The sequence below is a fragment of the Tauraco erythrolophus genome, chromosome 14 (assembly GCF_009769465.1).
Source record: "Tauraco erythrolophus isolate bTauEry1 chromosome 14, bTauEry1.pri, whole genome shotgun sequence".
Classification (NCBI taxonomy): domain Eukaryota; kingdom Metazoa; phylum Chordata; class Aves; order Musophagiformes; family Musophagidae; genus Tauraco; species Tauraco erythrolophus.
Window position 1 is genome coordinate 23532029 of NC_141478.1, and position 27293 is coordinate 23559321.

The following is a 27293-nucleotide window of genomic DNA, read 5'->3' on the forward strand; positions in this document are numbered from 1 at the left end:
TGTCAAATACTGCGTTGTATTCACTCCATTCCTGGCAGACACTTTCTCTCCTCCTGATGCCTTTTTTGTCTTGCATTCCCTATGCTCTAAAATTTCTAGTCTTGGCTTCTGGGTGCCACGGCTGTCTTCTCCCTAGGGAGGAAGCTCCCTTGATGTCCGGTTGGACCTGGGGGATCTGGCCGGGTTTCTTGGGCAGGAGCGTGCAATGAGTGCATACTCAATAAACCAGCAAATCTGGGACTTGGCGGGCTCACTGGGCATGCGTTCGGCATGTGCCGTGCCAGGCTGGCACAGGAAGCTCAGCTCCTCAGCAGCCCCATCCCAGCTCTCCTCCTGCACAGGGGCTGGAAGGAAGGTGGGTCACCACGAGAAGCTTCTCTCTCCAGACATCCTTTCCTCCCCAACAGCCGCATCCCAACATCTGCTCTGATAGTGGGGCAGGAGCCCGGCTCACCATGTGAGGGTGGGCAGGACCACACCATGACATCTCTCTCCCCTCACTGCATGCCTCTGCACGGCTTCACCTCTGTGGTGGTCCTGCTTTTGGAGCACCCTGCCTCTGGCCCCTTCCCTTTCAGGCACGGTTGACCATGACCGTTGAGGGATTCAGCCTGTGAGCAGGGCTGGGAGCAGGTTTGGGTGAACGGTGCCCACTTAGGAAGGGGTGTAGAGGATTCAGGGGCATAGGTCTGGAGACGGGGCTGTGCACAGCGGCTGCTGGGGGTTAGGAGGGCATGGGGAAATAGTCCTGGATCGTGGGTGAGAACTTGGAGGGGGGTGCTGGTGATGGGTGTAACAGTCAGAACACGTGTAAGTGTGCTGTTTGCCACTGGGATGGCCTCGGCCTCCGCTGCCGTGCTCCAACGCAGTGCTCCCAATGCCACTTCCCTGCTCTGCATGCTTGCCACCACTGGCCCCTTTCCGGTAAATCCAGCTGTGCCTGGGCTGCACTGCACCCCAGGGGATGTCCTCCAACCCCTTTTCTGGCCCCGGGTGTCCGGGGGCTCAGCCCTGCACGCTCACCCTGACATCTCCGCGCACCCAGCCTTCTTCCCGAGCACCTTCCTCTGCCTCGTCCCTGCTCACCCGGGTCCCGCAGTGTTTCTCGTGGGGGCCCATGGTGCCAGCCTGCTGTTTCAGTGTCTCTCCCTGGAGCGATCTGCTCCGCGGGTCCTGCACGGGGCTGGTTTCAGGAACGCCTCCGAGACAGCGGATTCGCCATCGAGGGACCCTTTATTGCTCCCATCTCATTAGCAGCCTCCCCGGTGGCCCTTCTCCTGGTGCACCTCTCCTCCGCTCCCGGAGCCCGGCGATGCTTTGGCGGAGCTGGCAGCGCCGGGAGCAGCCAGGGCCGGATCAGGCCCGCAGCAAGAGCGGACGGGGCAGCGGGCGCCCTCGGGGGCCGACTGTCTCCCGGGGCTGGGGCGGGACGCGGCGCCGCTGGGAGGGAGCCGAGAGCCAGCGGCTGCCCGGAGCGCGGGGGGGCGAGCCCGGAGCGCCGAGGAAGGCCGGGCCGGGCGCGGCGGAAGGCGGGCCGGGCGGCAGGGGAGCGGGGCGGGCCCCGGGGGAGGCGGGCCGGGCGGCGCGGAGGCCGTGCGGGGCCGTGCCGAGCCGTGCCGGGGGGAGCGGATCCGGGGAAGCGGGGCGGGCGGAGCACGGGGCCGGGGGGGGGGGGGAAGCCCCGCTCGGCGCAGCCGGCGCGGCGGCTCCGGCAGGTGGCACTGGCCGCCTCCCCCGGCCGCCTCCCCCGCTCCCCCCCCGGCCCGGGCTCCGCCGCCGCGCTCAGTCCGCCGGCGCCGATGCTGCTGAGCGGAGCGGCGGCCGGCTCGGAGCGCGGCGGCGGCGGCGGCGGGCCGGGCGGCGGGGCGGGGGCCGGCGGGGCGCCGCAGTGCGTGGGCACCATGGCCCGCTGGCTCCGCGAGCACCTGGGCTTCCGCAGCGCCAAGCCCGCGCCCCCCGCGCCGCCCAAGCCCGACTACCGCGCCGGGCCGCCGCCGCAGCCGCCCCCGCCGCCCGGGGGCGCCGCCGAGCCGCTGGCCGCCGCCCAGCCCGACATCGTGGCGGCGTACCGGCTGCAGAAGGAGCGCGACTTCGAGGACCCCTACAGCGGCGCGCCGCCGCCCGCCGCCCCCGACGGGCCCCGGTACGTCTCGCCCAAGCACCGGCTCATCAAGGTGGAGGCGGTGGAGAAGGTGCCCGCCAGCCCCCCGCCGCCGCCGCTGACACCCGCCGCTCCCGGCTCGCCCCCGGCTGGCCCCGAGCCGCCCGACGAGCCGCCGCAGGAGGTGAGTGTCTGGCACCGGGCACCCCGCCGCCCACCCTGGGGTGCCCCAGCCCCGCGGCCGCGGGGACGCTCCGGGTTGCCCCGCTGGACCCGCAGCGCCTGCTGCGAGGAGCGGGGCCGGGATCCCCGGGGCAGGGGGGCAGCCCGAGTGCCGAGGGCTGGCGGCGGCAGGAGCCACGGCCGGGCGCTGCGGGGACTCCCGTTCGCGGCCCCCCCCCGTGCCCCGGCAGCACCGACATGCCGGTCACACGTCAGCGGGGGCGGCCCCGGCTTGTCCTCCAGCTCCCGCGGGAGGCAGGTACGATCCCCAGCAGGAAGTGCCGCTCGCCGAGGTGCGAGAGCGCGGGGGCCACCTTCCCCCCTCCCTTCTTGCCGTTCCTTGGCAGCCGAGCGCTTGGTGCTCTACAGAGGTGAAGACCTTCCAGCCTGGGAAGGCCCCGTGCGGCACAGGGCTCTCTCCGGTGGCCCCCGACGCTGGGGCCGGTGGCCCTTGGGCCTCCTTCCGCTCTGCGCCCAGCGGCGCGGATCTCCCTCTGCCCGCTTGCCAGAGCCTGCCGGTGCCAGCGGCGGCGGACGGGCCCCTCCGAGCTGCTTTGTCAGGGAGCCTCAGCGCCTCTTTGTCTGCCGCCTCCCAGCCGCCTTCTCGGGGGGCGAGAGCGGAGCCGGTGCCAGGAAGGAGGCGAGAAACGTCCCCGGCACGAGGCAGGAGCCGGGAGATGCTCCCCGCGGGGAGACGGGCCCTGAGCGGCGCGAGGACCTGGCAAAGGGATAAACTCGCCGGGGCTGCAGCCGTCGGTGCCGGGCCTCTTGGCGGAGAGGTTGGTGCGGGGACTGCGCAAATAAAGGCAGGAGGGGTAATTAGTGCCCGCCGGCGCTGCCGCCTGCAAGACGGGGCTTGTCGAGCGAACTCGACGGGATTGCAGACCTGGCTGGCGGAGAGAATGGTGGATACAGTGATCCCGTCCGCCGCCCTGGCATCGCTGGGTGGCACGAGGAAACGAGTGGTGGGCAAAATCCGCTTGGGAGTATTTTAAGCAGATAGAAAAACTTGTCGCTGGTTGATCTTGGAAAGTTGCTCTTACTCACTAATCGTTTTCAGGAGGTTTCCGGAGGGGCTTGGCACAAACCCCCTTTTGAGCCAGAATCCTGTAAACTGGCTGCTGTGGGCAGGGGAGGAGGAGGTGGGCGCTGGTGGTCTGAGGAAGGACTCGGACTGTGATGTGCGAAGGGCTGAGCAGGAGCTGCGGGAAGCGGGGACTGCCGACAGGTACAGGCTGAGCTGTGCGGGCATCCGGAAAAACAGGAAGTTTAGAAAAGAGCCAAAAGCTGGGAGACGTTTGGGGAAACTTCTCTAACAGCATGAGGCCAAAGAAGACCCTTCATCTTGTCCAAGATACATGGCAATTCGATTATCTCCTGATCTCCTGTGTGCATCTCTGGGGAGGATGTTTCTAGTTCTTGAGGGCTCCGATACACGACGGGCACAGGCAGAGCTCTGGAGGCTGGGTGAAGGCAGAGATAAGGTGGGAATATTGACAGTGCGTGCAGCTCCAGTTTCCCTGGAGGAGCTGGGGAGTGTCCACCATGTGGAGCGTCTCAGTTACATTTGAGCACCCTTTGCAGCTCCCATCTGCTGGTCTTGACATTGAGCTGATTGGTAGGAGGATTCCTGCCTTGCTTCAAGGGCATGGTGGTCCTTTCTGGAGGTGGTCCAGAAGGATGGAGAGCACCTGCTGGGGGATTGCTTCTGCATGTGACTCCTGCTTTTGGAGGCTATGTCAAGGTGTCCTGGAGCCAAGGCATGCTGGAGCCTCTGCTGAGTTCTTCAAGTGAAGATGATGGTTGCACCAGGGGCTCAGTGCTCCCATGCTTAGGAAGAGGCAGTGGGCACTGTTCCCTACCTGCTGTGGGGACTGGGACTCCAGAAAGTCCATTAGTGTGGGCCTTGTGTTGTGGTGATGCTGAAGATAAAGGGAGAAGTATAATTCTAGGTACAGGCAAGGCTGCTGGAGCAGAGAGGTTTTTTGCTAATGATTGGCATTAAAAAACATTCTAATAAAATGTGCAGCCCTTCTGAGCAGGGAGGACGAGGTCGGACAGAAGTAGAAGGAGCAGCCACCAGTTCCTGGTTGTGTGGTTTGGCCGAGGCCGTGTGGTTTGCGGTACAGGCGCTGCACTGAGGTTGAGGGACAGACCATGTTCCCTGGAAGCCCTGTGCCTGCTGTAGCTGTCCTGGGGACATATCTGCAGTCCAGCAAGTGTTTGTAGGAGTCCTGCTGGTTCTAGAGAACTGAAGACGGGGCAGGAACATCTCGGCAGGTGGGATGCCATTGCCAATGCTTTGCCATTGTAGCATGAGTCGTCACGTCTTTCTGCCTTGCATGGGATCTGCACCATCTGTGAGGATGCACCTAGACATGGTGGAGACCAGCACGCACGGATCCTTCTCCATCTACTTGGTCCAGGCAATCCTTTCCCTACAGCAGTGGACAACAGACTGGCCCTGTACAGCTTGCCTGAGCGAGGCGGATACCCTGGAGATGTCTTCTCTGCCGTGTTTGGATTAGGCGTGAGGAGCAGTGCCACCAGGATGCAGTGGGGTGAGGTGTGGTGAGGGACCTCCCAGCGTGGGGACACCTGCACCCAGGGCACAGCGTGCTCGGGGACAAGGTTGGGGGGATCTGCCCGAGGAGGCCTTTGTGTTGTGCCCACCGGGACCGGTTGCTGGCGATTTTGCCGGGAGTGCCGGGTCAGTGCCTCGGGGTGTGGGAACGGTCAGCCAGGAAGCTCATGGGCGTGTGTCTTTCCTGCGGGAGCCTCCCTGAACTGAGTCATCCTGCGCGATGCTGTCCTGTCCGCCCCACGCTCCCTCCTCTCGTGCCGTGGGTGCAGCCGTGGGATCCCTGCCTGGCCCAGCTGTCCCCCACGGGCTGCAGACCGGATGCTTCTTGGAAGGCCAGTGCTCGATTTGCTTTTGGGTTTGGCTTCGGCGTCCACTGAAGGCCAAGCTGCAAGATGGGTAGAACTGGGGAAATGTTGCACCTGACAGAGAGAACGAACTGAGCTTGGTTGTAACTCAGAGTGCCTCCAGCATGAAACCCAGCAATTTCCTGGTTGGGGGCACCCCAAACACACTTTATCTCCAGGGCAAGTGTTTATAAAGTGAAGGATCTCCCTGAGTGTCCTCTGGGAGCCTCTCTATAGAGTGGAGCGTCTTGTCGTGGCAAAAGATGGTGGCAGGTGGGATGTTCCTAGGCAAGATGGGCTGAAGAGCCCCCACTCGGCTCTGGGACCTCAGCGTCTGAACTGTGAGCTCTGCTGAAGGGCCACCGTCTGTCGCCTTCCCTGGTGGGCAGCGTAAAAACCGTTTTACTGCGACAACCCAGTGATGATCTAACCCTTTGCTTTTGTTTTTGTTTGGTTTTCTTTTTTTCTTAGAGTTGGCATAAATAACAGAGCGAGAGCAGCCTCGGTGCTGCAGCAGCGGGGATCTGGGTGCGTGTTGCCGCGGCAGACGATAAACATGTGAAAAACACACTCGTGCACAAAGAGGATGTGTGTCTGAGTGCCAGTGGTGCCCGGTTGCTCTCTGAAGGGCCAGCCTGCACCAAGACCTGCCCTGAGATGGTGGCTTTGTGTGTCAGGCTTTTGCTTTGCACCCAGATTGTTTCAAATCTAGCAAAGCTCGTGCTGCGCATGAGCAGGCGATGCCTCCGTACCCGGGCATCTGAGCGGCAAGCTGGGGTCGGCTGGGCAGTGAGCAGGTCCCTCTGCGACACAGCAGGTGAGCGAAGCATGGCAATGCCAGGCCTTTGACTGAACTGGGGGGGGTTGGGTCTGGGGCACCCCTGGGAACTACCCTGCCCGCGGCTGTGGCCCCCTCCTGCGCTGGGAGAGCGGCCGCATGCGGTGCGGCTGCCGCAGAGAGCCCCGCGCCGCTCATAAAGTCCAGCGCTCGGATTAGGAAACGTCAGAGATGCAGTTTCCCGGGCAACCCTAATTCGGCCCCACGTGCAAGGGCATTAGGATGCAATTGGTAATTGCGTGGTTCCCACCATTTGCCCTCCAAGAGCCCTGCCCCATTCCCGGCACTGGCTGGAGCCTCCTGCATCTCCAGGCTTGGGGCTCTGGGTACCATTCTCGCTTGCTTGATTGTGCATCCCGAGGTTACAGTGCTCCTCGAGGCAGTTAGGAGTTGCCTTCCCAGCTTTTCCGTGGCTCTCCGCTGTAATATCTGACCATTTAAAAACCAAATAGGTTTACGTTCTCAGCACCCAATGGTGGGGAGACTTTGCTTCTATGAAGAGGCGTCCTTGAGACAGTGGAGGAGTAAAGCCAGTGTGGCAAAGCCCCACCAAACGTAGGGAGCTCGGACACTTGAGCCCCTGATCTGAGCCATTTGCTCTGGCTCTGAGCTCAGCCTGGCAAACCACATCTTGCCTGCGTAGAGCCCATCTGATGGCTGCTGAGTGCCTCTGCACCCCCCTGCAAAGCAAAATACCCAGTTTCAGGGGTCCTGTCAGGGACGTGTTAGGATTCTCCACCATCCTCTGCTTTCTAGACCTGGAGCTGGAGACATCTGAGGGCCTATGGGAGCTCGTGCGTCCCTCCCTGGGAAGCCAGACCCAAGCGCTAACTAAATACGGAGGAGGTTTTCCTCTGGTTGAGAAGCACGACCGCTGCGTGCAGAGGAGTCTCTCGGCTGGTGCCCTGTCTTGTCCAAAGCTTCTCTGTGTTCACGGGATGAGAGAGGGAGGGTCAGGACTGGCGCCAGCAGCAAGTCAGGTCTGTGTCTGTCCGGCGAAACGCACCTAGGAAATGGGATTCATGGCAGGTTGGGCACGGGGTGGGGGGAACGAGCAGACGACCCCTTTCTGAGCCCAGGAGGGTCAGTAACCCGTGTTACGCCGCCCCGCAGCACACTCGGAGCCGTGAGAGCTCTTTCCAAAGGGTGAGCATCAGGCATGGCGCTGCCCGTCCGCCCACCTCGTGCGTCGAGCCTGTGCGTCCGTGCGTGTCGGGACGCCTGCCTGCGTGCTCGTGCCTCCCTCGGCACTGGCGCGTGTACGGATGAGCGGTTGCCGGCGCGGGGCTGTGCTCCGCACGCGTCGCTGCGGTGGAGCGAAAGCCTCTTTGCAGCTTTCCGAGGCGTGGGGGTTCGGAGCGACGGGCGCTGATCTGCCCTCGGGATCTCGGGGGGAAGCACCCATCAGCTGTGGGCTGAACCCCTCTTTGCCTTGGAGAAGAAAAGGGTGTTTGGAAAACAGAGGGGCTCCCGCAGTGAATTTGTGGTCGCTGTCGCTCATCTCCCCGCCCCGTGGGCGTTAGGTCTGGTCCCAGCGACCAAGCAGCTGCAAAAGTCACTGATGACTTCAGATTTCCCTGGAGGGTTTTGCCCCAGCAGTGGCAAGTTTGCCCCCAGGGCTCAGCGTTGCCCCTGATGTCCCCAGTGCCTGGTGGGGGCTGAGCCGTGCCGCGTCTCCCTCAGATGATGGAGGCGAGAGCAGATTTCCCGTCTCCCGCTGCAAAGCCGGGGGCTGGCGGCTCCTGCGCGCTCCCATGTCTGAACTTGGATCGAGAGCAGCCCTGAGGAGAAGGACTTGGGAGTACTGGTGGACGAGAAGCTCAATATGAGCCGGCAATGTGCTCTTGCGGCCCAGAAGGCCAACCGCATCCTGGGCTGCATCAAGAGGAGCGTGGCCAGCAGGTCGAGGGAGGTGATTCTCCCCCTCTACTCTGCCCTCGTGAGACCTCACTTGGAGTATTGCGTCCAGTTCTGGAGCCCCCAACATAAGAAGGACATGGACCAGTTGGAGAGGGTCCAGAGGAGGGCCACGAAGATGATAAGAGGGCTGGAGCACCTTTCCTATGAGGACAGGCTGAAAGAGTTGGGGCTGTTCAGCCTGGAGAAGAGGAGGCTCCGGGGTGACCTTATAGCGGTCTTCCAGTACCTCAAGGGGGCCCACAAGAAAGATGGGGAGAGGCTGTTCAGGAGGGCCTGTTGTGATAGGACAAGGGGTAATGGTTTTAAAATAGAGGGAGGTAGATTCAGGTTGGATATTAGGAAAAAATTTTTTACCATGAGAGTTGTAGAACACTGGAACAGGTTGCCCAGAGAGGTGGTGGATGCTCCATCCCTGGAGACGTTCAAGGCCAGGTTGGACGAGGCCCTGAGCAACCTGATCTAGTTGGAGATATCCCTGTTCCTTGCAGGGGGGTTGGACTAGATGACCTTTGAAGGTCCCTTCCAGCCCTAACCATTCTATGATTCTATGATTCTATGAACTCCCTTTGCGCTCGCCTGGGGTGGCTGCGAGCCCTGGGGCTGGTGGGGTTTGCTCCGGGGATGATGCTCTGCCGCTCGCTCGTGCCTTGGAGAGCTGCCCTCGCTGCCCACTGCATCAGCTGCCCCAGAGCCTGGAGCCGGGATGTTCACGGAGGAGGTGGTGAGCCGGGGCGCGGGGAGCCGCGTTCCTCCCGCAGCTCAGAGGGATGCGAAGGCTCCGGGCTGTGCAGAGGTGTTTACAGCTCCAGTTCCTGTTCCCTTTTCCTGCTGGGTTTTGCTGCTCAAGGCTATTGTCAGGCCATTCTGCACAGGAAGGAGGAAGAAGTGTTTTGTTTTCAGCCAGTTATGGGAGCTGGAGAGGAATGCCTGAGTGGCCCTGGTCTCCAAGGCCAGCCAGGGGCAGGGACAGCATGGCGGTGAGGATGGAGCCTGGCACCTGGTGGGATTAGGCAGCCACCTCACCATGCTTGGGCCACGTAGCTGGTGTCATGGTGGCAAAACCCGTCTCACCAGATGGTCCAGCCTGGGGTTTGCTGCCTGGCGGGCAAGCGGACCCTGGCAAATGTGTTTGGGAGTGCTTGGACCCTGCTGGAAATATCACCTGGCCCTGTTTTAGGACCGGGCTCTCAGGCTGGAGGTGGGATGTACAGCTACAGGCTTGCTGGGGGCTGCTGCGTCAAGTGATGGGGCGCTCTGGCCGGGAAGCTGCTGAGATACCGGAGCAAGAATGTGGCTCCAGCACTGCAGGGGATCAAGCTGTGGGACATGCCCCATGTCCTGCTGCGGTATCATCTCCTTTTTGCTAGTGAGGGCAAACCTTGGGCTTTTTGTGCCACTCCCCTGACATGGCACTTGAGAGGCTCCTGGTCCTGCTTTCCGGTGACTCCTGATTGCATGGAGGAGCCCTGTCTTGTGTTGTTTGGGCTGCATGTGGGAATGCTGTGGGGGCCTGGGATGGAGCAGAGAGGAAGCCGTAGGCTGTTCTTACCCCTTTTGTTAAGAAACATCTTCAAATGAGCCTGCAGGAGCCCTGGGAAATAACCAGTGAGTTCCCAGTCGCACCAGTGCCAGCTGACACCCCTGTACTGGGATCTGCGCCCCTTCTCCGCCTCAGGCGAGGAAACGTGGCTGCATGCAGGGAGAGCATCTGCGTGCCGTGCGGGGGGGACGGCACCGTTGGCAGCCCCACGCCACGGTGGGGGCCGTGCCGGGGCATCCGTGCGGGTGCTGGCAGTGCTGCTCTGATGGTAAGGGAGGAGGCTGGGCCGCCTTCTGCTCTGCTTGGCTCCGTCCCAGCTTCCGGGACAAAGGCTGGAGCGTTTCCACGGCCGAGTGCCGGTGCCTGGAAAGCTGCCGGCTGCCAGCACCTGCTCTGCAGGGCTGCCGTGCTGCGGGCTTGGGGTCCTGGCTGCCGCTCTGGCTGCTTCTAGCAGAGCTGGTGGGGATCTTTCAAGGGGCTTCAACCGGTCCCTGACCCTCCCTGAAAAGGCAGGGAGTACCCTAACCCTTCTCCTACCCTTCCCCTCCTCCAGCTGGCTGTCCTGGAGGACTACGCAGATCCCTTCGATGCGGCGCAGGTGGCTGGTAGCCAGGCAGGGCTGGAGAAGGTGACGGAGAATGACGGATACATGGAGCCGTACGAAGCCCAGAAGATGATGGCTGGTAAGGTGTAAAGCTCCATGTGCGCGTCTGGCTGGTCCTGGCTGTGTGAATCTGGTGGCCGCTGTACTCCGTTACTTGCAGCCTGAGACAGCGCCAGGTCCCCCAGACAAGGCAAACCCGGGCAATCGGTGGCACACGGCCGCTTTGCAGGCCAATCCTCCCAGCTTTGGCCGCGTGCAGTGGGCCTGCCGCAGCTGGAGCACTCGCTAAGGCTACCCGAGCAGTAAAGGATGTCTCCCTGTTGTGCTACCCCCGGGACCACGGTGCCTGCTTGCCCGGCTGAACCAGGAGAGACGTGACATTTGTGTATCTGGCATAAAACTAAGACGGATGTGGGAGCTGTTTAATTGGGTTAGGCCTGGGCCAGAGCGTGCCGTTGTCTGCTGCAGCAGCGGGGTCCCCAGTGGGCTCGTTTCTGGCTGGAAAGCCGGCGAGGTGAGAGCACGCGGTGCGCGCAGGGTCGCCGTGCCGGCTCGCACGCTCCGGGCTCTGGCTCTGCTTCGCAGTCCCGTGGTTTTCCTGGAGCCGGTGGTTTCCGGAAAGCTCACTTGGTGTTTCTTGGAAAAATCGGCAAGCGGTGAAGGGGCTGCTTGCATCTGTGGGAGAGATTTTTGTTTTGCCTGAGGGAAGGGCATTTTATTAAACTAGCCACAGCGGGGGTCCAGAGAAGATGCTGGCCATGCTGCTCGCAGGGAATCGGGCTCTAGGATGCCCTGTCCTCATGGACCCTGCTTCGCAGGGCTGCCCGAGAGTGGGAATGTTGTACTGTGGGGAGAGAAGGTATCTTGGTGTTGTGGACTGCTCAGGACCCAGCTGCCCAGCAGCTTCCCTGCTTCCAGCAGGTGCTTGCTGGAGTTTTAGGGCTCTGCTTTGTTGCTGATGCTCCCTGCCCCACATTGCCCATAGGTGAAATCAAGCCCTTTCATCAAGCAGGACTTTGAGGACCTTGGCTGGGCTGTGTTGGGCAAAAATCTCATGGTCTTTTCCCTCTTCTCCGGCTAGAGATCCGCCAGAAGGGCTTACGGGAGGCTCCTGCCCGGCCGCTGCACCTCTACGACACTCCCTATGAGCCTGTGCTTGGAGGGCTGGATATGAATGGTGACCGCCTGGCTTGTCCCAGGCCCAGGGAGTCCCGGCTGCCCGAGGATGACGAGCGGCCACCGGAGGAATACGACCAGCCCTGGGAGTGGAAGAAGGAGCGGATCTCCAAAGCCTTCGCAGGTGAGTGATGGGAGCAGCCATAAAAGATGGAGAGCAGCCATAAAGGGACCGATGCTGCGTTGCGTTTTGCAGGGGGAAGCTGCCTCCTGGAGTTCCTTCGTCCTTTGAGGGTCAGTAGTGTTGGCCTTGGCGTTTCCATGGCTCAGGAACTGCTCGTGCACTTGCAGAAGCTGTTTCTCTTCAGCAGGGAGCCAGGCTGGGTGGTGTGGATGGAGCTGCCTTGGCAGCCTGTCCAGTGCCCGTCTCTCCTTGCCTCTTTCCCCCTCGAACTGATCACAGCCTTGGGTTCAAGTTCACTCCCACACCCCCAACCCCAATTCTGGGGGAGAGGGGCGACCCTGGGCTCAAGCAGATCCCTCCTTCCTCAGGGCAGGATGAGAGCTGGGCGCTCCCCCAGGAGCCTTTGGCCAGGCGATCGTCCAGCCCCCTGACCTATTTATCCGTGCTGCGGGATCAATTGTGTTTGTGTTCGTTAACGAGGAGATCCATGGCGTGCATTAGTGCCGGCTCCTCCGCTGGCGCTGGCTAATTGCCACGCTCTTACCTAGGATGCATTTTAATTGCAGCCGCGCGCACCTACGCTGCAGCCGGCGTGCACGAGGCGCTGGAGCCGGCGGTGGTTGGCGCTGCGCGGGCAGGGAGTGGAGATTCGGGCTCGAGAGCACTTCACCTTCTGGGTTTGGGCTCTGCAAGCTGGAGACGTGCGCGCTGGGCTCGACGCCGCGGCGCCTGCTGGCGCCGCTGGGACTCTGCCGGGCGCAGGGCTGATGCCCGCAGCGCGCGGTGCCGAGGATTCGGCTCGTCGGGCTCCGTCGTGAAACGCCGTGTGCTGCCGGGCTGGGTCTGTGCTGCGGATCTGGGCGGATGAGCCGCCTCGGTCGATGTCCCTGAGTGGAGGCGGAGTGTTCATAGGTCTGGCTTGTGCGTGGGTGTACGTGGGCACTCCCCAGGGTGCTTCAGGCTTGCTCTGAGTCCCAAGGGAGTCAGGTTGCCGTGCCCTGGACCACGTTAGGACCCGCTGCCTGTTTTCTCCTGGAGCCAGAGCAGGTCCTGCTGTGGCTCACAGGGCATTTCTCCTCTCCTGCGATGCCAGGATCTCTCTCTTGGCCCTTCCCTGCTTTGGGGGGGGGGCTTGTGAGACCCCATACTGATGGGCATCGGGTACTGGCACAAGGCAGCAACCCACTGGTGCCTCACAGGGCAACGCAGACCTGCTGGGTGGCTAGGGAGTGCCCAGAGCAAGACGGATGCATAGGCAGGACAGATGGCAATGGGACACTTGGCCAAGGTCCCCCAGATGGATGTGTAGTGAGACAGGAGTGATTGCAGGCTCCCCCTGCCCTAGAGAGGGCCGGCTGGGAAAGCCAACGGAGGAGCGAAGTCTCTCGGTGCCAGGGAGGCGATGAGTTGGCCAAGCCAGCGTAGGGGCTCCCAGGAATTTAGTCCTCAGGTCTTTTCCCCCACAACTGCTCTCCTTCTCCATGGGCCTGGTGTTACTGACTTTTTTTTCTAAGCCCTTTCTTTTCTCTCTTTCTCTTTCTCTCTCTTTCCCCCCCCTCCCCGCCCCCTTCCAGTCGAAATCAAGGTCATTAAAGACCTGCCATGGCCCCCGCCGGTGGGACAGCTCGACAGCGGTGAAAGCCCCCCGGACGGTGAGCTCGGTGCCCCCGTCCCTCCGCAGCATGGCCAGCCCAGCTACGAAGACGCCAACGGTGGGTCTCGCGGGACAGCGGGGTGTCCGGGGGGGCCGCGGCCGATGCCCGCTGTGAGCCTGCCTCGCTGCCCCAGCAACTCCGAGACGCTGCCGTGCCTCGGAGCGTGCCCACACCTGGCAGGGCTCTGCCTGCGGGTGCTGCCAGACCCCCACCCGCCTCCTCCCGCCTTCCCCCAGCTCCTCCTGGCCCGTTCCCTTGTCCTGTGCTGCACGCCAGATGTTTGTCCTTGCTTCTTCTGCATCTTCTCCAGCTCCACGGTTCCTCTTCGCACGCAGCAGTGGAGCGGCACCAGGGGATTGTTGGGTGGCAGAGTTATTGTTACCTTCCCTTTTGTTCTCTCCCCTTTGCCTCCAAATTCCCAGCGTTTGATGGCTGCTTTTACGGTCTTCTCGACAACTGCTCTGAGCATTTAGCTGATGTTTTCCTGCGACTCTGAATACCCAGGTCCCTTGCAGGTGTGGCAGCAGCTAATTCAGGCCCCACCGCTGGAGCTGGAGTTGTTTTTCCCCGCGCGCCTCGCGTCGTCGTTTAGCACCGCTCCGTTTCCTCCGCTGTTTTATCACCTTGCTGCTCAGTGGCAGGAGGTCCCTCCGGATTCTTCGCTCTCGTTTTTGCCATCCTGCACAGCTAAATCTCCCAGGCACGCTTTGTCATCTCAGGTTTGCCTTGTCGTGAAGCCCTTTTTGTGTGTGCCGAGCGGCAGAGCCCCCGTGGAAATCCCCCTTGGACTCCGCCGGCAGTCTCGTTTATGAAAGCCAAACATTGCTGCTTCTCTTTTAACCCATTATTAATATTTTAAGGGCTTTGCTCGTACGCCGTGGCGGATTAGGGTTTTTCCAAGAGCACTGGGAGATGGGGGGATTGTCAAAAGCCACCCAGGTTTTCCGGGTTGGGCTCTCTCCTGCAGAGAACTGGGACGGATCTGCAACTCCTTCTCTGCAAACCGGCGGCTGCGGCCCAGCGTGCCGTGTCTGCCCGCGTGTCGCTAACGCTGCTCCTGGTGGGCGCCGCGACGTGCCAGGTGCAGATGTCTGATTTCCTTATCTGCAGTTAGCCAGATCCCTGCAGAGCTTCGTAAAAGGAAAACAACGTGGCTTTCGGTGGCTCCCGGGTGGGTTCGAGCACGGGGTTGCACACGACAGCCGGTCTCGCTGCCGATTGTAGGGACACCCCGGAGCGATGCCGGGGCTGTGCTGGGGTACTGCCGTAGGGATGCTACAGGCTGAGACCCGTCTCGAAAAAGAAAGGTCTCGGCAGGGGGACATGTCCTGATCCTCTTCCTACAACGAATGTAGGTGTCAAGAAAAATTAATTTCCTTGCTACGCAGCCTCTTCTCTTCCCCCATCATTTATCGTCCCCGCAGTTGCTCTGACATGCATCCTGCTCCTGATGAACACATCAGTTTGTCGTTTTTCCTGGTTTTAGCAACACAGTCTCTTTTTTTTCCCTGACTTGCTTTGTTGTGTCAAGTTTATCTTGCCAGAGTTTTGCCTCATTTTCTACTTCCCCCGTCTGGGGGTGACTTGAACTTCTTGAAGGATGTCTTCTTACTCCTAGGGGCTTGTTTTTAATATCCTGTTTAATCATGCACATGCCTCTGCCTCTCTCTGACAGGTGCAATGCATTTCTTCTGAGCCTCTAACACGATGACTTTGTGCCGCCAGCGAGTGCTTTGGTGTTTTGATTGTCTGGCTTTTTAACGGTTGCCCCAATTTTTTAAGGTGCTGAGTTGAAACTAAAGCCTGGGTGTGATGTACAGGGGCGAGCCTGGCCGGTGAAATGCCAGACTGTGGCGGTGGCAGGGCTTGTCAAGCCTCAACGCCGGGCACCTCCTGCCCAAGCTCCTTCTCGGGGGGTTTCAAGCCATCCTAAGCTGCGGAGGATTTTGGTTTGGTTTCCTTCCAGCTGCCTTCCTCTCATCTTGGTCCTGGAGGGCCCAGATAAGGTGCACCTCAAATAGCCACCTGAGCAGATGCCCTGCTAGAGGGTAAAACATCCCTCTGGGTATTTTTTGCCTCTGCTCTGCAGCAACGTGGCCTCAGCATCACCCTGCTTTTGCCTCCCCTTCCAAGCAGCCGGGGAGCATGGGGAGGGGGAAGCTGCCCAGCCCGGGACATCTCACCCGTCTTGGGAGCTGCGGTGCCGGGGCTCGGCCGCCGCTGGGGCAACTGTGCCTCTGCAGCATCAGCCACCGGCAGCCTCACGTCGAGGCGGCTCTGCCCGATCGATAAGTAATTTGTGCGAGGGGGCTCACCTTGCAGGGCAGCAATAATGAACTCTCTGGAGGAGGGAGAAACAATATTGTTAATACTGAAATCATCCCACACGGAAATAACAGCCGGCGGGAGGCTGGGTCCCCGGGGCACGGCTCGGTTAATCCCCCGCTGCTTGCCGGGCGGCATGTTTTGTTGGCGCGTGGGGGCCGGTGGCTGGGCTGGTGCTGGGCAGGCGGCCGTGTCAGGGAGGAGCAAAATGTCCCCTTCCCACCTTGGGGAATTATTAGTTGTCCCCCCAGGGGGTGTACTGGTGCCAGCAGAAATGTGTCCTTCATTTCCAAACTGGCTGCTCCCTTTAGCTCCATCTACCCCCTCCTCTTTTTCTTTAATTTTTTTTTTTTTCCCAAGATTGGAGAGCCTGTCCTTACTGCTTCTCACTCTGCCACAACTGCTGGATCTCTGGTTGCATTAGGAAAACCTCTCTGAGCTCTTGAAACCTGTCTGGAAAATATTTCCAGGGCTCGGGCACTGCGAGGACTCCAGTCCTGGCATGGTGGGGACCCAACCTTGTCTATCCTGGGGCACTGCAGCGAGCAGCAGCACAAGAGCTGCCCTGCCCTGCCCTTGCTTAGAACAGGGGGACCGGGCAGCGTGAGAGGACCCAGCACGATGTGGCGTGGCTCTGGCCCTTCCTGCGGGATCCCTCCATGACGAGGAAAGCTGGGAGCCCAGCCCGTCCCCGCCGCCATCTGTGACACGTGCCTGTCTTGCAGGTCCATCGGAGGGGCTGGGGTACGGCCGCACCTCACCCTGCAGGGAGGAGAAGGCCAGGGCTGCCCTCAGGCATGGCTCCAGCAGCCTCAAGAGCACGAAGACGCTGATTGCTGAGCCTGGACCCTTCATCGGGGAGCGGATTGACCCTGCCCTGCCTCTGGAGAGCCAGTGGTGAGTCCTGCCTGGCCCGAGCGGCTGCCCGACCCCTCCGCCTGTTCTGGGATCCTTGTGGCCACACCACGAGGAGCCCTGGGGCTGACCTGCTTCTTCCTTCCTTCCTTCCTTCCCTGGCCCTGCGTTTCTGCCTGCTTGTCCCTGCCGCCCGTCTCGCAGTCGTCGTGTCCCCTCACCTCCCTGAGCTGCCCAGTGGAAGCCCTGCCCCTTGTGCCCCAATCCTGGCAGTGCCACCCACATCCCTCTCCCTGAACGTGGCTGCCATCTCCAGGGAGGTGCCGGGTGCTGGCATTGCTGCTGCCCTGGGGCAGAGTCTTTCCTGGGGTGTCTGCTCTCTGCCTGGCACAGCCGGTCCCTCTCCCACCTCCAGCTGGTACCACGGGGCCATCAGCCGGACGGATGCGGAGACACTGCTGCGGCTGTGCAAGGAGGCCAGCTACTTGGTGCGCAACAGCGAGACCAGCAAGAACGACTTCTCCCTCTCCTTGAAGTGAGTGAGCCTGGATGGGGTGGGGGGGTGGCTGGACCCACAGCAGAGGTGGCCCAGTGCCATGAGTGCCCTGTCATGGGTGGGTACCCCACGTGAACGCGTGCCCGTGCCAATGGGGTAACTCCGAGATGCCCACGGAGTGGTCAGAAATGGCTGGAATGCGAAGGCTGCGTTTCTCTGCGGTGCGGCACAGGCTTCTGGTTTGGTGTCTGGCAAAAGTATCTCTTGGGAAGGCTTGCAGGTCTGCAGGCACGCTGCTCTTCCCTTGGCAGCGTGCTGGCAGTCCCTCAGATGGCTAAAAGGATGTGCCTCACCGCTCACTGCGATGTGTCTGGTTACAGCTGCTAGCTCGGGCTTCGTGTTACCCTGTTTTCTTCGTAGCTTAGTTTCATGGGAAAAGAAAGTTTGTGGGATCCCCTTGTTGATGGACATGCAGGTACCCACTCCTGCCTCCCCAGCCCACGTAATCATTGAAGCTGCTGCTCAACCACACTTTGGAGAGGGCATCACCCTGCTTTGGTTTCCCAGCAGGGAAACCTCACCCCCACAGCACAGTTTGGTTTCTGCTCAGGTTTTGGGGGGGAAACTTTGCACCCGCCTCAAGTTTTCCAGATTCCCTTAGTGCCAAAACTGCTTGAAGCATCACCGCACGTGTCCTGCCAGGGAGAAGCTGCCCATAGCTCCTCATCCAGCTCTTTCAGGACTCTTGGGACAGCCTGAACCCACGAAATCAAAGCTGTTACTGTCCTGAAGATGATGATGGATTAGCAAATACCTTCCTGCCCTCCTGCTGGACGAGTATATTAGCTCTGTTCCTGGCAGATGTGGAAAAAGTATTTATTGAGCACTTCAGTCATCTCCATCCAACAACAGGCCACGTATCCTTACGCTTTTCTCAGTATACTTTAAATTTCCCCAGCGGTCTCTGTACCTGCATTGCTCCCTGGTGGTTTCAGCCTCCCCTGCTTATTTCACAGTAACACAATTGTGAATTAGATTGCTCCTCTCTCGATGTAGGTTTTTTTTTCCACTTTTTTGCTGTCTTCAGCACCAAACCAGGGCAGAAGTTTAGCTGAAAATATTCTTCCTTCCTTCTGCACTCGTAGCTTTCAGATCAGACAACAAGCCTTTCCGGAAAAACTCCCTCCATTCCTTTTGTTTTGTCAGAATGTTTACTGATGTTTTAATTTTTTCAGTATTTTTTCCTTGTCCTAGCTTGTAAGCAGTTTTTGAAGCAACAGGTTCTGCCAGTCGATGAGCCATATTCGAGGCTGCGAGAGGTCCTCTCAGCCTTGCGGGTGGCATTAGCCATCATGTGGTTTGGAGACCCTGGGCGGTGACGCTGGGGTTGTTGATGGGGCTTCCTCCCTCACCAGCACGGGTGCCCCTTTCCATCACCTGTCTACAAGCCAGTTACCCATTTCTTTGGGTTTTTTCCCTTGCTTCTCACTGCCTGTCCTTAGCCTCGTGGCAAAAACGGCCAAATCCCCTTCTCAACTGGCATCTGTGGCTAGGACGTGCAGATGGCATGCCACCTCCCCAGAGGAGACTGCAGCCTGTCCAGGAGCTGCTCGGGCATTACCTGTCCACCAGCTGTGCTTGCAGAGAGCCCACAGCCTCGGGAATGTGATTTTTGCTCCGCTGCCTTTCTCTGTAGAGCCTTTTCAAGGAAAATCCCCTGGGATGCTTTTTATATAGCTGTAAGCTGGCTGTCTGCATCTCTCTCTATCTTTTTTTTTTTAAACTCTCTTTATTTTTTTTTTTTTTTGCTTGAGGAAGGAGGTGCAGTGGAGGAGATGGTCTTGAAAGAGAGCTGGGGTGCTGACCTAAAGCCCGTTTGTGCTGCTTTAAAGGAAAATATGCACGAGAGAGCAGCAGGAGCAGCTGTACCCGTAGTGTGTCAGGTAGCCAGAAGGATTTAACCCTGCTGTGTCCTGGCTGGCCCAGGCGAGGCAGCCCAGCTTTCCCGTTGCAGTGTCATTGCCTCAAATGCTCTGGGAACATCCTTCCTGGCCCGTGCCTCCGTGGGAGTGGCTGAGGCCACGCTGCGAAGGTTTGGGTCCTTCCTCACGTCTGTAAGGTGCTCGGCAGGAGCAGCACCTGCCCCTTGTCCTCGTGCCGTCCCCGCTGCCGGCTGCGATGCTGCCAGGTTTGCAGCCTGCTCCTTCAAGCGCCTCTCGGGGTCTGATGTCGTCACATTCCTGAGCTTGTGACAAAGACCCGTGGAACGGTTCCGGCAAAATGCAACCGGCGTCACCTCGCTGGGGACCCGTGTGGCCGTGCTCGCACGCTGGACTGGCACCAATCCTGCACTGGGGTCCTGCGCCGCTGCCCCCTGCCAGCACCAGGGTCTGCCCGCAGGCAGGGCACAGCACCCACGGGCAGCTGTGCGTGTCGGCGGAGCGACCGTGCGCGTGTGCAGGGTAAACCCGTGCGCCTTTGCGAGGTGCTGAGCACGGTGCAGCCCCCAGCTCGTCCCTGCGCCCGCTGCTGGCACGCAGGATGCGGCCGGTATCGCTGTTCCTCGGCCCCTGGCAGGGGGGCTGCGGCTCTCCCCCTGCCCTCCCCCGGGACAGCCGTCTCCTCGCCTCCCCGAACGAAATGGATTGCAATCCGAACTAAATGGATTGCAAACCCATTCTGCTAATGCAGCCGGGCTGTCCATTACGGGCACCGTCTCCAGCCGGGGGGATGGGACCATCCTGCGCCGCGCTGGAAGCGGCTCGGCATTGCTGATGAGGTCCTGTCTGCTTTTAAGTCATCAATATTTTGCCGTAATGTGCATTCCAGACGCTGCAGACAGGCTGTGGCTCTCCTCGGAGACGCAAATTAATAGCAACAGGGCCATTAGCCCGTCACTGGGAATCAGCGCTCGCGGCAGGCTCTGCCTGCGCTGCCTGGCGTGGCTCGGTGCCCGTGCTGTGCCGGGAAACGGCCCTGCTACGCCGAGCGGGTTTTATGGAGCCCGCGGCGTTGGCGGCGGCGGGGGGAGCGATGGGCTGCTGGCTGGAGGAGAAGACCCTGCTTTGCCGTGGTGGGGCTGAGGATCTGTGAGCCCAGGTCCTCCCGGGTGAGGACTGTGCCTTCACTTCTCTGCCCACACGCACCCACCCCGGCCTCGGGCACCGTCCTTGTCCCTGGATGGACCCCTTGCACCCCGCTGCGTGGCCGTGCTCCCTGGGGGGACGTAGTGCAGCATGGCCAGCCGTGACCCTCTGTTGCGCCGAGGGCTTTGTCCGGAGCTGGCGGAGAGTGGGATGGCACAGGCAGGCTGCCTGTCACGGGGTAGGGGCAGGAGCTGGCGGGAGGCTGGGGCCAGCTGCACCCCCTAACCGTGCCTCCATCTCTCCTTGCAGGAGCAGCCAGGGCTTCATGCACATGAAACTGTCCCGGACCCAAGAGAACAAGTACGTGCTGGGTCAGCACAGCCCGCCCTTCGACAGCGTGCCGGAGATCATCCATCACTACGCCAGCCGCAAGCTGCCCATCAAGGGGGCTGAGCACATGTCCTTGCTTTACCCGGTGGCTATCCGTACCCTATAGTCCTCACCCACCACGAGCCAGGCTGGAGGCCGGGTGCATCCGAAACTGGCCCGTCTGCAGGGCCGAGCGCCGCTGTGCCAAGGACGGGCTCTGGACCAGCAGCCCGCGAGCGGCTCGCTGGGCACAGCTGGCACTGTTGGGGATTGCTGCAGCCGGACCCCTCGCCCCTCTCTCTCGGAGGGCTTCCGTGTGCCGGTTTGCCTGCTGGGGCAGTGCCGGGGGACCCCCCATGCGAGGAACTGAGCGGGGCTCACTGGCTGCCCGCCACCCTCGCCTGCCTACGGGCAGAGCTCGGGACGCAAGGACTGGAGCTGGGGCCTCGGAGAGGCCTGGGAGGGGGCAATGTGTGAGAAAAAGGGGAGAAATCATCCGTTAACAGGCCTGAGGTGCCTCCGTGAGGGTGCCTGGCTCTGCCCATGGGAGACAAAACGGCGGTGCCCGCAGGCGAGGAGGCTGGCGAGGGGCGAGCGGGGGCCTGCATGGGGCTAGCGAGGCGCGATGGGCCAGGCCAGCGGTGGCCCCCGCCCACACGGGTGCTCGGTACTCACTGCCATCCTTTGCCAAATGTAAATAGTGACCAGTCTCTGCAGCACCACTGCCTAATAAAGCGGTGCATGGTCACCTCCAGCTCCATGGGGACTGCGCACCCATGTCCCACCACCTCGAGGGAGGGGCAGGTGTGGCAAAATGGCAAAATGGGAAGGGGATTTCATTACACGAAAGCTCTAAGTGAATCGATTTTTCTTTCGCTCTTGCATTCGCTGAGACCTGTGTGCCTGAGCCATCCGGCCAGCTCGCTCGTCTGAGACACAGGGGACACCAGGGGTCATGTCCTCGCTATGTCTTTGAGACCCTTCGTGGGCGGCGATGAGCTGATTTTGGACTTGCCTGTTGTCCCCTGTGGAAGGGGGTGCGCTTTGGAATCTTTTGCCCCCTTGTTTTCCTTCACCCCTCGTAAGTCTTAGGCAAAATCCCTGAATTTCACAGATCTCCTGTTCTCCTCCTCTGGGTATTTAGTGGCTCCAGCCCTGTTCTTTGTCTTCCTGACACCTTGCCTTTGGGCCAGCTCGCTCCTTCGCTTCATTTGGCTGAAGCTACATCTGCTCTGTAGCACTTAATGCATACCTTGCCTTTTATCCTTGCTCCTGGTGTTGCTGCTGTACCCACGTGCGTACGTTTCCTCCATCCGTGCTTCGGACTAAGCTCAGTCTTGTTGCCGCTTCCCTGCAGCGCGTTCCCTTTCCCTTCCGCTCCCCGCGTGGTCCCGCTGTGCTCAGCAGAGGGGATAGCAGCAGCAAATTTGTTGCTGGACCAGCGGACCAAAGCGCTTGGGGCGTTGGTGGGATGTCTTAGCGGTGGCTTGAGGAAGGCTTTGTGAAAAGGCATCATCCTCCTCACTGCCTGCTTGCAAGAAGGAGCTGGTCCTGCAGGTTTTCGGGGGGGATGGAGGCGATCGGTGGGACTGTGGGGACCTTGCATGAGTGAGTGCTGCAGCCACAGCAGGAAGCCCAGGGGTTTTCCAGACTCAGTCTTGTAGCTGAGAGATCGCTGTCCCAGCTGCCCGTCAGGGCTTTGAGCTGCTCTGGGGGCCGTCGGGCGCAGCCGCTGTGGTCCCTGCGTGCACACCGCGGTTGGGAGCCTGCAGAAACTCTGCTGGTTTGTTCCAGGATGCCTCAGCCGCTGCAGCTCCTTAAAAGGCAGCAGTTTGAGCTCATGGAGCGCCCGGTGTCTCCTTACAGCCCTGCTTGGCTGCTGGCAGCTCTCTGGCTGCCTCTTTCCATCCCACGGAGGCATCTTGTCCGGCGGGGATGGAGGCGACTCCAGCTGGAGCGTTTTCCTCCCGCCAGAGCCTGCGGAAAGGGCTGGAGATGCAGAAATCTGCAGAGGTGCTCTTGGGGTGCCCTTACTGCATTTAAAAGGTTTCAGGGGCCCTTGGCAGCCCTGCTCTGCCCCAATGGCTCCAGCACAGAGCTTATCCTGGGGGACACTCAGCCTTCTCCGGTGCTGCAGCTGGCAACGCAAAGGCTTCTCGGGTCTGTGCAGCTGCAGAACGAAGGCACAGGAGGGCCTGTGAGAACTCCCCACGTATCATCTTGTGGTTTTTATTCCTTGAGAAACTGCAGCAGGAAGCAAACTGCCTGGCAGGCAGCGCTGGCCATACCAGCGAGCTCGTAGCCTCATGGTGATCCTGCCCAAGCAGCCTGGCTCTGTCTCGAGGGGCATCCCCGCTGAGCACTAAAGGGTGTGAGACCTGTGTGCATCACACCAGCTCCCCAGAAACGGTCATGGACCAGCAGGACAGCTCTGGAGCTGGGCTTTGTGTCCAAGTGCATCAGCTAAGCGGCTCTCAATCCTCCCTGTGGCAATTACGTCCCTCCTCAGCCCTTGCTTCTCCAGGCTAAAGAGGCCCAACTCCTCAAGCATCTCATACAGCATGTTCTTCAGCCCTTGGCCATCCTAGTGACCCTCTGCAGGACTCTCTCCTTGTACTTGGGGTCAAAAACTGGACACAGTATCCAAATGTGGCCTCACCAATGCCAAATAAAGGGAAATAACCACTTCCTTTGACCTGCTGACTGCACTCGTGTGATAACTTGGCTTGGAAGGGACCTCAGGAGGTCTCTAGTCCACCCTCCTGCTCCAAGCAGTGTTAGCATTGCCCAGCGTCAAGAAGGGCTTTTTCTGGAGAGAGGCAGAACTGCCCTAAGCCCAGCTAGGCTTTTTTCCCCTCTTCATAGCATTACCAGGAGGGACCGGACAGCATGGATGAAGAGGGCTGCAAATTCACTGCAACCTGAGGGCAACACTTCCAGCCCAGTGGAGCCTCCAGCTCCATGTGGGGCTCTCGTGTGGTGGAGAAGGTCCAACAAGAAAGATGCAGGAGGAGGGTGCAGGAGCAGGGTGCAGGACGCAGAGCCACAGGAAAGAGCCAGTCCGCAGCTTGACGTCGGGTCAGGGGATGGACATGATCTCACATGGGGCAGATCCAAGTGGGTCCTGGGTCCTGTTTGGACCTTGAGAGGTCTCATTTTGAGATTCCCACAAAAAGTGTATGGCGCTGGGTCTGGCTAGTCCATCACATCCTGTTTGTGATGGGAGCTGATCAGGAGCTCCCTCGAAAATTTGGATTGAATCTCTCTTGCAAGGGTATTTCAGCGCTACCTTTTGTTGTTCCATGACTGAAATGAGTGTTGTTTGGAAATGAGAGGGAGGGCAGCCGCGTGACAGGGCTAGAGAGTTGGCCAGGGATCTCCATTCATGAGGATGCTAATCCCCAGGAGGGACAAGGGCCTGAGCAACCTGACGTGGCTTTGAGGTTAACCCTGTTGGGAGCATGAAGGCTGACCAGAGGCCTTTGTCTGTAGCAGTTCCCAATCCACTTGTCCCAGCAATCCCGTGTCCTCCTTGCTGCCTCTGTTCTCCGTCCCTCCTCCCTGCAGCCGAAACAGCTCTGTCATTCATCGCCTGATCTCTAGTCCCTCGCTAAGCCCTCCACAATCGCCAAGCTGTTTGAGCATGCTGCAGGCCCTGATAATGAAGGAAGGAAGTTTGTTTCGTAATTGGATTAGCACTGCTGGGAACACGCTCTCGCACGGCGGTCAGGGCCGAGCTGGCACGGCCCCGAGCCCTGTGCTGCTCCGCCTGGTTGTGGGGCTGCACTCGCTCCTGCAGACATCTTCGCTGGCCAAAAGATGTAGTCTTGCAGGGGGAAGGCAGCCGAGAGGGGTGAAAGGCTGATTCAGGGCAGAATTTGAAGCTTGCCCTCCTTGGAAGCTGGAGTGTGTTTGCTGAAACTCTGTCCTAATGTTGCCCACCTGCTGGAAGTGAAGCACTCGGGTTAGCCTCAAGCCCAACATCAGCCTCATCACCCGCCCTAGCACAGGCTGTCAGGGCTCCCGAGCACCTCCTTAGGCTGGAGTGCATCACCGGTAACTGATGCTTGCAGGACTGGTGTGTAGGGTGTGGTCCATCATCCATGCTCGCTCCCTGCCCCGCTGACCTGGAGAATCATAAAATGGTTTGGGTTGGAAGGGACCTCAAAGATCATCTAGTTCCAACCCCCCTGCCATGGGCAGGGACACCCTCCACTACACCAGGTTGCCCAAAGCCCCATCCAACCTGGCCTTGAACACTGCTAGAGATGGGGCAGCCACAACTTCTCTGGGCAACCTGTGCCAGTGCCTCACCACCCTCAGAGCGAAAAATTTCTTCCTTAGATCCAATCTGAATCTCCCCTCTTTCAGTTTAAAGCCATTGCCCCTTGTCCTGTCACTACACACCCTTGTCCAAAGCCCCTCTCCAGCTTTCCTGTAGCCCCTTTAGGCACTGGAAGGCTGCAATAAGATCCCCCCGGAGCCCTCTCTTCTCCAGGCTGAACAGCCCCAACTCTCTCAGCCTGTCTTCATAGGAGAGAAGTTCCTGTAAGCCCAAGCCCAGTGGTTAGTTTAAAACCCCAGCCCCAGCAGTGGTGCCAAAGTTGCTCGAATATCGCCGAAAACACAGTGCCCTGTGTTCTGCCTCCAACCACAGCCATCTGCAGAAGGAGCAAATAACCCAGCAACTCAGCTGCCAAAGTTTATCGCAAAGGAGAGAAATTTGTTGCTGATCCCTGCAGGCTGCCAGCAAAACGCGCGGCGTAGCACATACGTAGCGCACACACGCATGTGGTGCACACATGGCCCAGCAGAACGTCTCCTCTCAAATCTTCTTGTAAAGACCAACGTATGTGACACAAATTTCAGCTCCTAACTCAGAACCACCCTTGCTCAGTCCCTTCAGTATGCTTCACCAGCAGCGTCTCAAAACAGTCGCTCCTGCTACCCTGTTTCAAAATTGTCCCAAAACATCAGTGCTTGGATGCCTCTACCTAATTTTCAGCTAGGCTTGTGAGCAGTTCTGTCCTTCTCCTTGCACTTTTGGAGGCATGTCCCCAAAACAGTATGCTTGGGCAGATCTGGGTGAGATCTTCCCAGTGCCCTGCTAGTGATGGGGCTGCGCCCCTCCCAAAAACACATCCCAGTCTCGATGACTCCACACTGCCAGCCCTGCGCTGCTTGCTGTTAACGTTAGTGGGGTCATCCCAAGACTGGGGTGGAGGAACAGTGCTAGAAGCATCTCTTTGTTCAGACACTCCTTTTAATACAACCCATCATTTATTTCATTAGCTTGTTCCTCCTCCGCTATATCCGTACCCATGACTTCCAGCATTGGAAGCTGGTTCGTACTGGGTGGCAAATTAAACTCCTTCCTTAAATCTAACCAGCCTAAGTGCGTTGCATCACGCTGTCTAAGTTAATTGTAAGAGAAAAATCATTACGTTACACTGAGACAACATATCCGTGATAAATTCTCTTTCCGTTTGCCTTCCTCTCTTGAATCTGGGTTTTTAAAAAAAAAACTCAGAAGGGTATGAACATCTAGATACGTCTTAATTCCTCTTTTCCCTTTTCTGGATGTGGGAGGCACACTTGCTGGATTTGTTTGCTATTTGAGCCGTATCCAGTTTATCCTAAATCTGGTCCTTCTTTCACGGCGAGGTGACCTTGCTCCTGTCCTCCCCAATCTCACGCAGCACCTCCTGGTTGACCCTCATTTCGTGCATTCAGAGTGTGTCCTCATCTGGTGGTCCTGCCTCAGGCATTCTGTGTCCTTCACATCATGCTCTGGCTGATGACCTGCACAGCTACAAGCCTTTCTCTTAATTTCCAGGATAAATGTATGCATGCTGCATTTTTCTCCATTAAATGGCAGCGCACAGCAAGTCCTGAGCTGTGCCTGCGTGGGACCGCTGGGCTCTCTGCACAAGCGTGTCCTCTCTCGCTGTGCCGGTAAGGGGGTGGCCTCGCTGCACACGTACAGCGCGCCGAGATTTACTGCCCGCGCGCAGCGTTACAGCCTCCGCGCATGCACAGCGTGTCCTGATTTACCGCGCGCGGTAAGAGTTGCCTCTGCAAATTCACAGCGCGTCTGGGTTTAGTGCCTGCGCTCAGCGTGCTCCCTTTGATCACGCGCAGCGTGTCCTGATTTACAGGGAAGGCTCTTGCATCTCCTTGCCTCTCTGCAGATCGCCTCGAGACACTGCTCGCACACGCCACTGCCCCTCTCCGAGGGGAACAGCCCGCCTGGTTTGCCCCGTGTGCATGCAGTGGTCTTGGATTTGCTGCGTGCGCAGCAGGTGGGCACTCCGTGCAGGGTAGCGTGGCCTCCATGTGCTCACGACATCCTAATTTATTGCACGTGCAATATGCCTGCGGCCCCTGGGCAGGCACATCGCGGTGGTGCGTTCTGCCCATGTGCAAGGCACTAGCGTCGTGTCCCGACGTCTGAGCAACACCCGGCTCCAAGACTGCGGGCTCTGTGATACACCTAATTCTCTTTTCCTTCTGCATATGCAGGGTGTCCAAGCCTCCTCTGCCCCCATCTGCTTTACCCCTCTTGTAACCATGTCTTACAAGGGCCGAGATGCAGCCTGGCACCACCATCCTGGGCTGTCCTGGCTCATGTTGTGCTCTGGAAACCATGAGCTGTGTAGTGACTAGGTGTTAAAGTCCTGCCAGAGGTAATGGAGTGTGTCTGTGGTGGGCAGCCAGACCCAGCATCCTGCCAGATGCCATTTAAGCCAGAATCCCAGGTGCTCCCCAGATAGCAGCTCCGCTAACTGAGGTCTTCTCAGGGGATGTTTATGGGATCTCAATGACTTCCTCTACCGACCTGTTGGCTTGGAAGAGCAAAAGGGGAAAACTGGGATATCAGAGACCCCAGAAATGCTTCAGAGGGCAGAAGGGACCATGCAGACCAGAGGAGAGTGTTGTCACTTGATGGAGTTGCAGAATGTGCCCGTCCAGGCCTACACCAAGAAAGGTGAGGAAGGTGTGACCCACAGCCATGGCCTACGGCAGCCTGTGAAGGAAGCATGGGAGAGGCAGG

At 59.6% G+C, this 27293-nt stretch overlaps 1 protein-coding gene across 4 annotated transcripts; it reads left to right on the forward strand.

Annotated features, from left to right (window-relative positions):
* The first annotated feature begins 1799 nt into the window (after nt 1–1799).
* LOC104378978 (SH2 domain-containing adapter protein F) lies at nt 1800–20562 on the forward strand. 4 transcript variants are annotated; one of them, XM_086620521.1, is made up of 7 exons: nt 1800–2285; nt 10103–10232; nt 11235–11453; nt 12968–13165; nt 16159–16330; nt 16704–16823; nt 20180–20562. In XM_086620521.1, the coding sequence occupies exons 1-7, from the start codon at nt 1800–1802 to the stop codon at nt 20364–20366; spliced, it is 1512 nt and encodes a 503-aa protein (XP_086476647.1). In that variant the 3' UTR covers nt 20367–20562. The 4 variants fall into 4 exon arrangements, with proteins under 4 accessions (XP_086476647.1, XP_086476648.1, XP_086476649.1 ...); XM_086620522.1 differs by having other exon boundaries at nt 13028–13165; XM_086620523.1 differs by lacking the exons at nt 1800–2285; nt 16159–16330; nt 16704–16823 and having other exon boundaries at nt 10159–10232; nt 13028–13165; nt 20180–20249.
* The last annotated feature ends 6731 nt before the right edge of the window (nt 20563–27293 follow it).

What these genes read in the sequence shown, in the direction of transcription:
- LOC104378978 (XM_086620521.1), top strand. Translation starts at nt 1,800, where the DNA reads ATGCTGCTGAGCGGAGCGGCGGCCGGCTCGGAGCGCGGCGGCGGCGGC. An exon ending in CCGACGAGCCGCCGCAGGAG is followed by an intron (nt 2,286 to 10,102) that starts GTGAGTGTCTGG and finishes CCCCTCCTCCAG; the next exon opens with CTGGCTGTCCTGGAGGACTA. An exon ending in CTGCCTCTGGAGAGCCAGTG is followed by an intron (nt 16,331 to 16,703) that starts GTGAGTCCTGCC and finishes TCCCACCTCCAG; the next exon opens with CTGGTACCACGGGGCCATCA.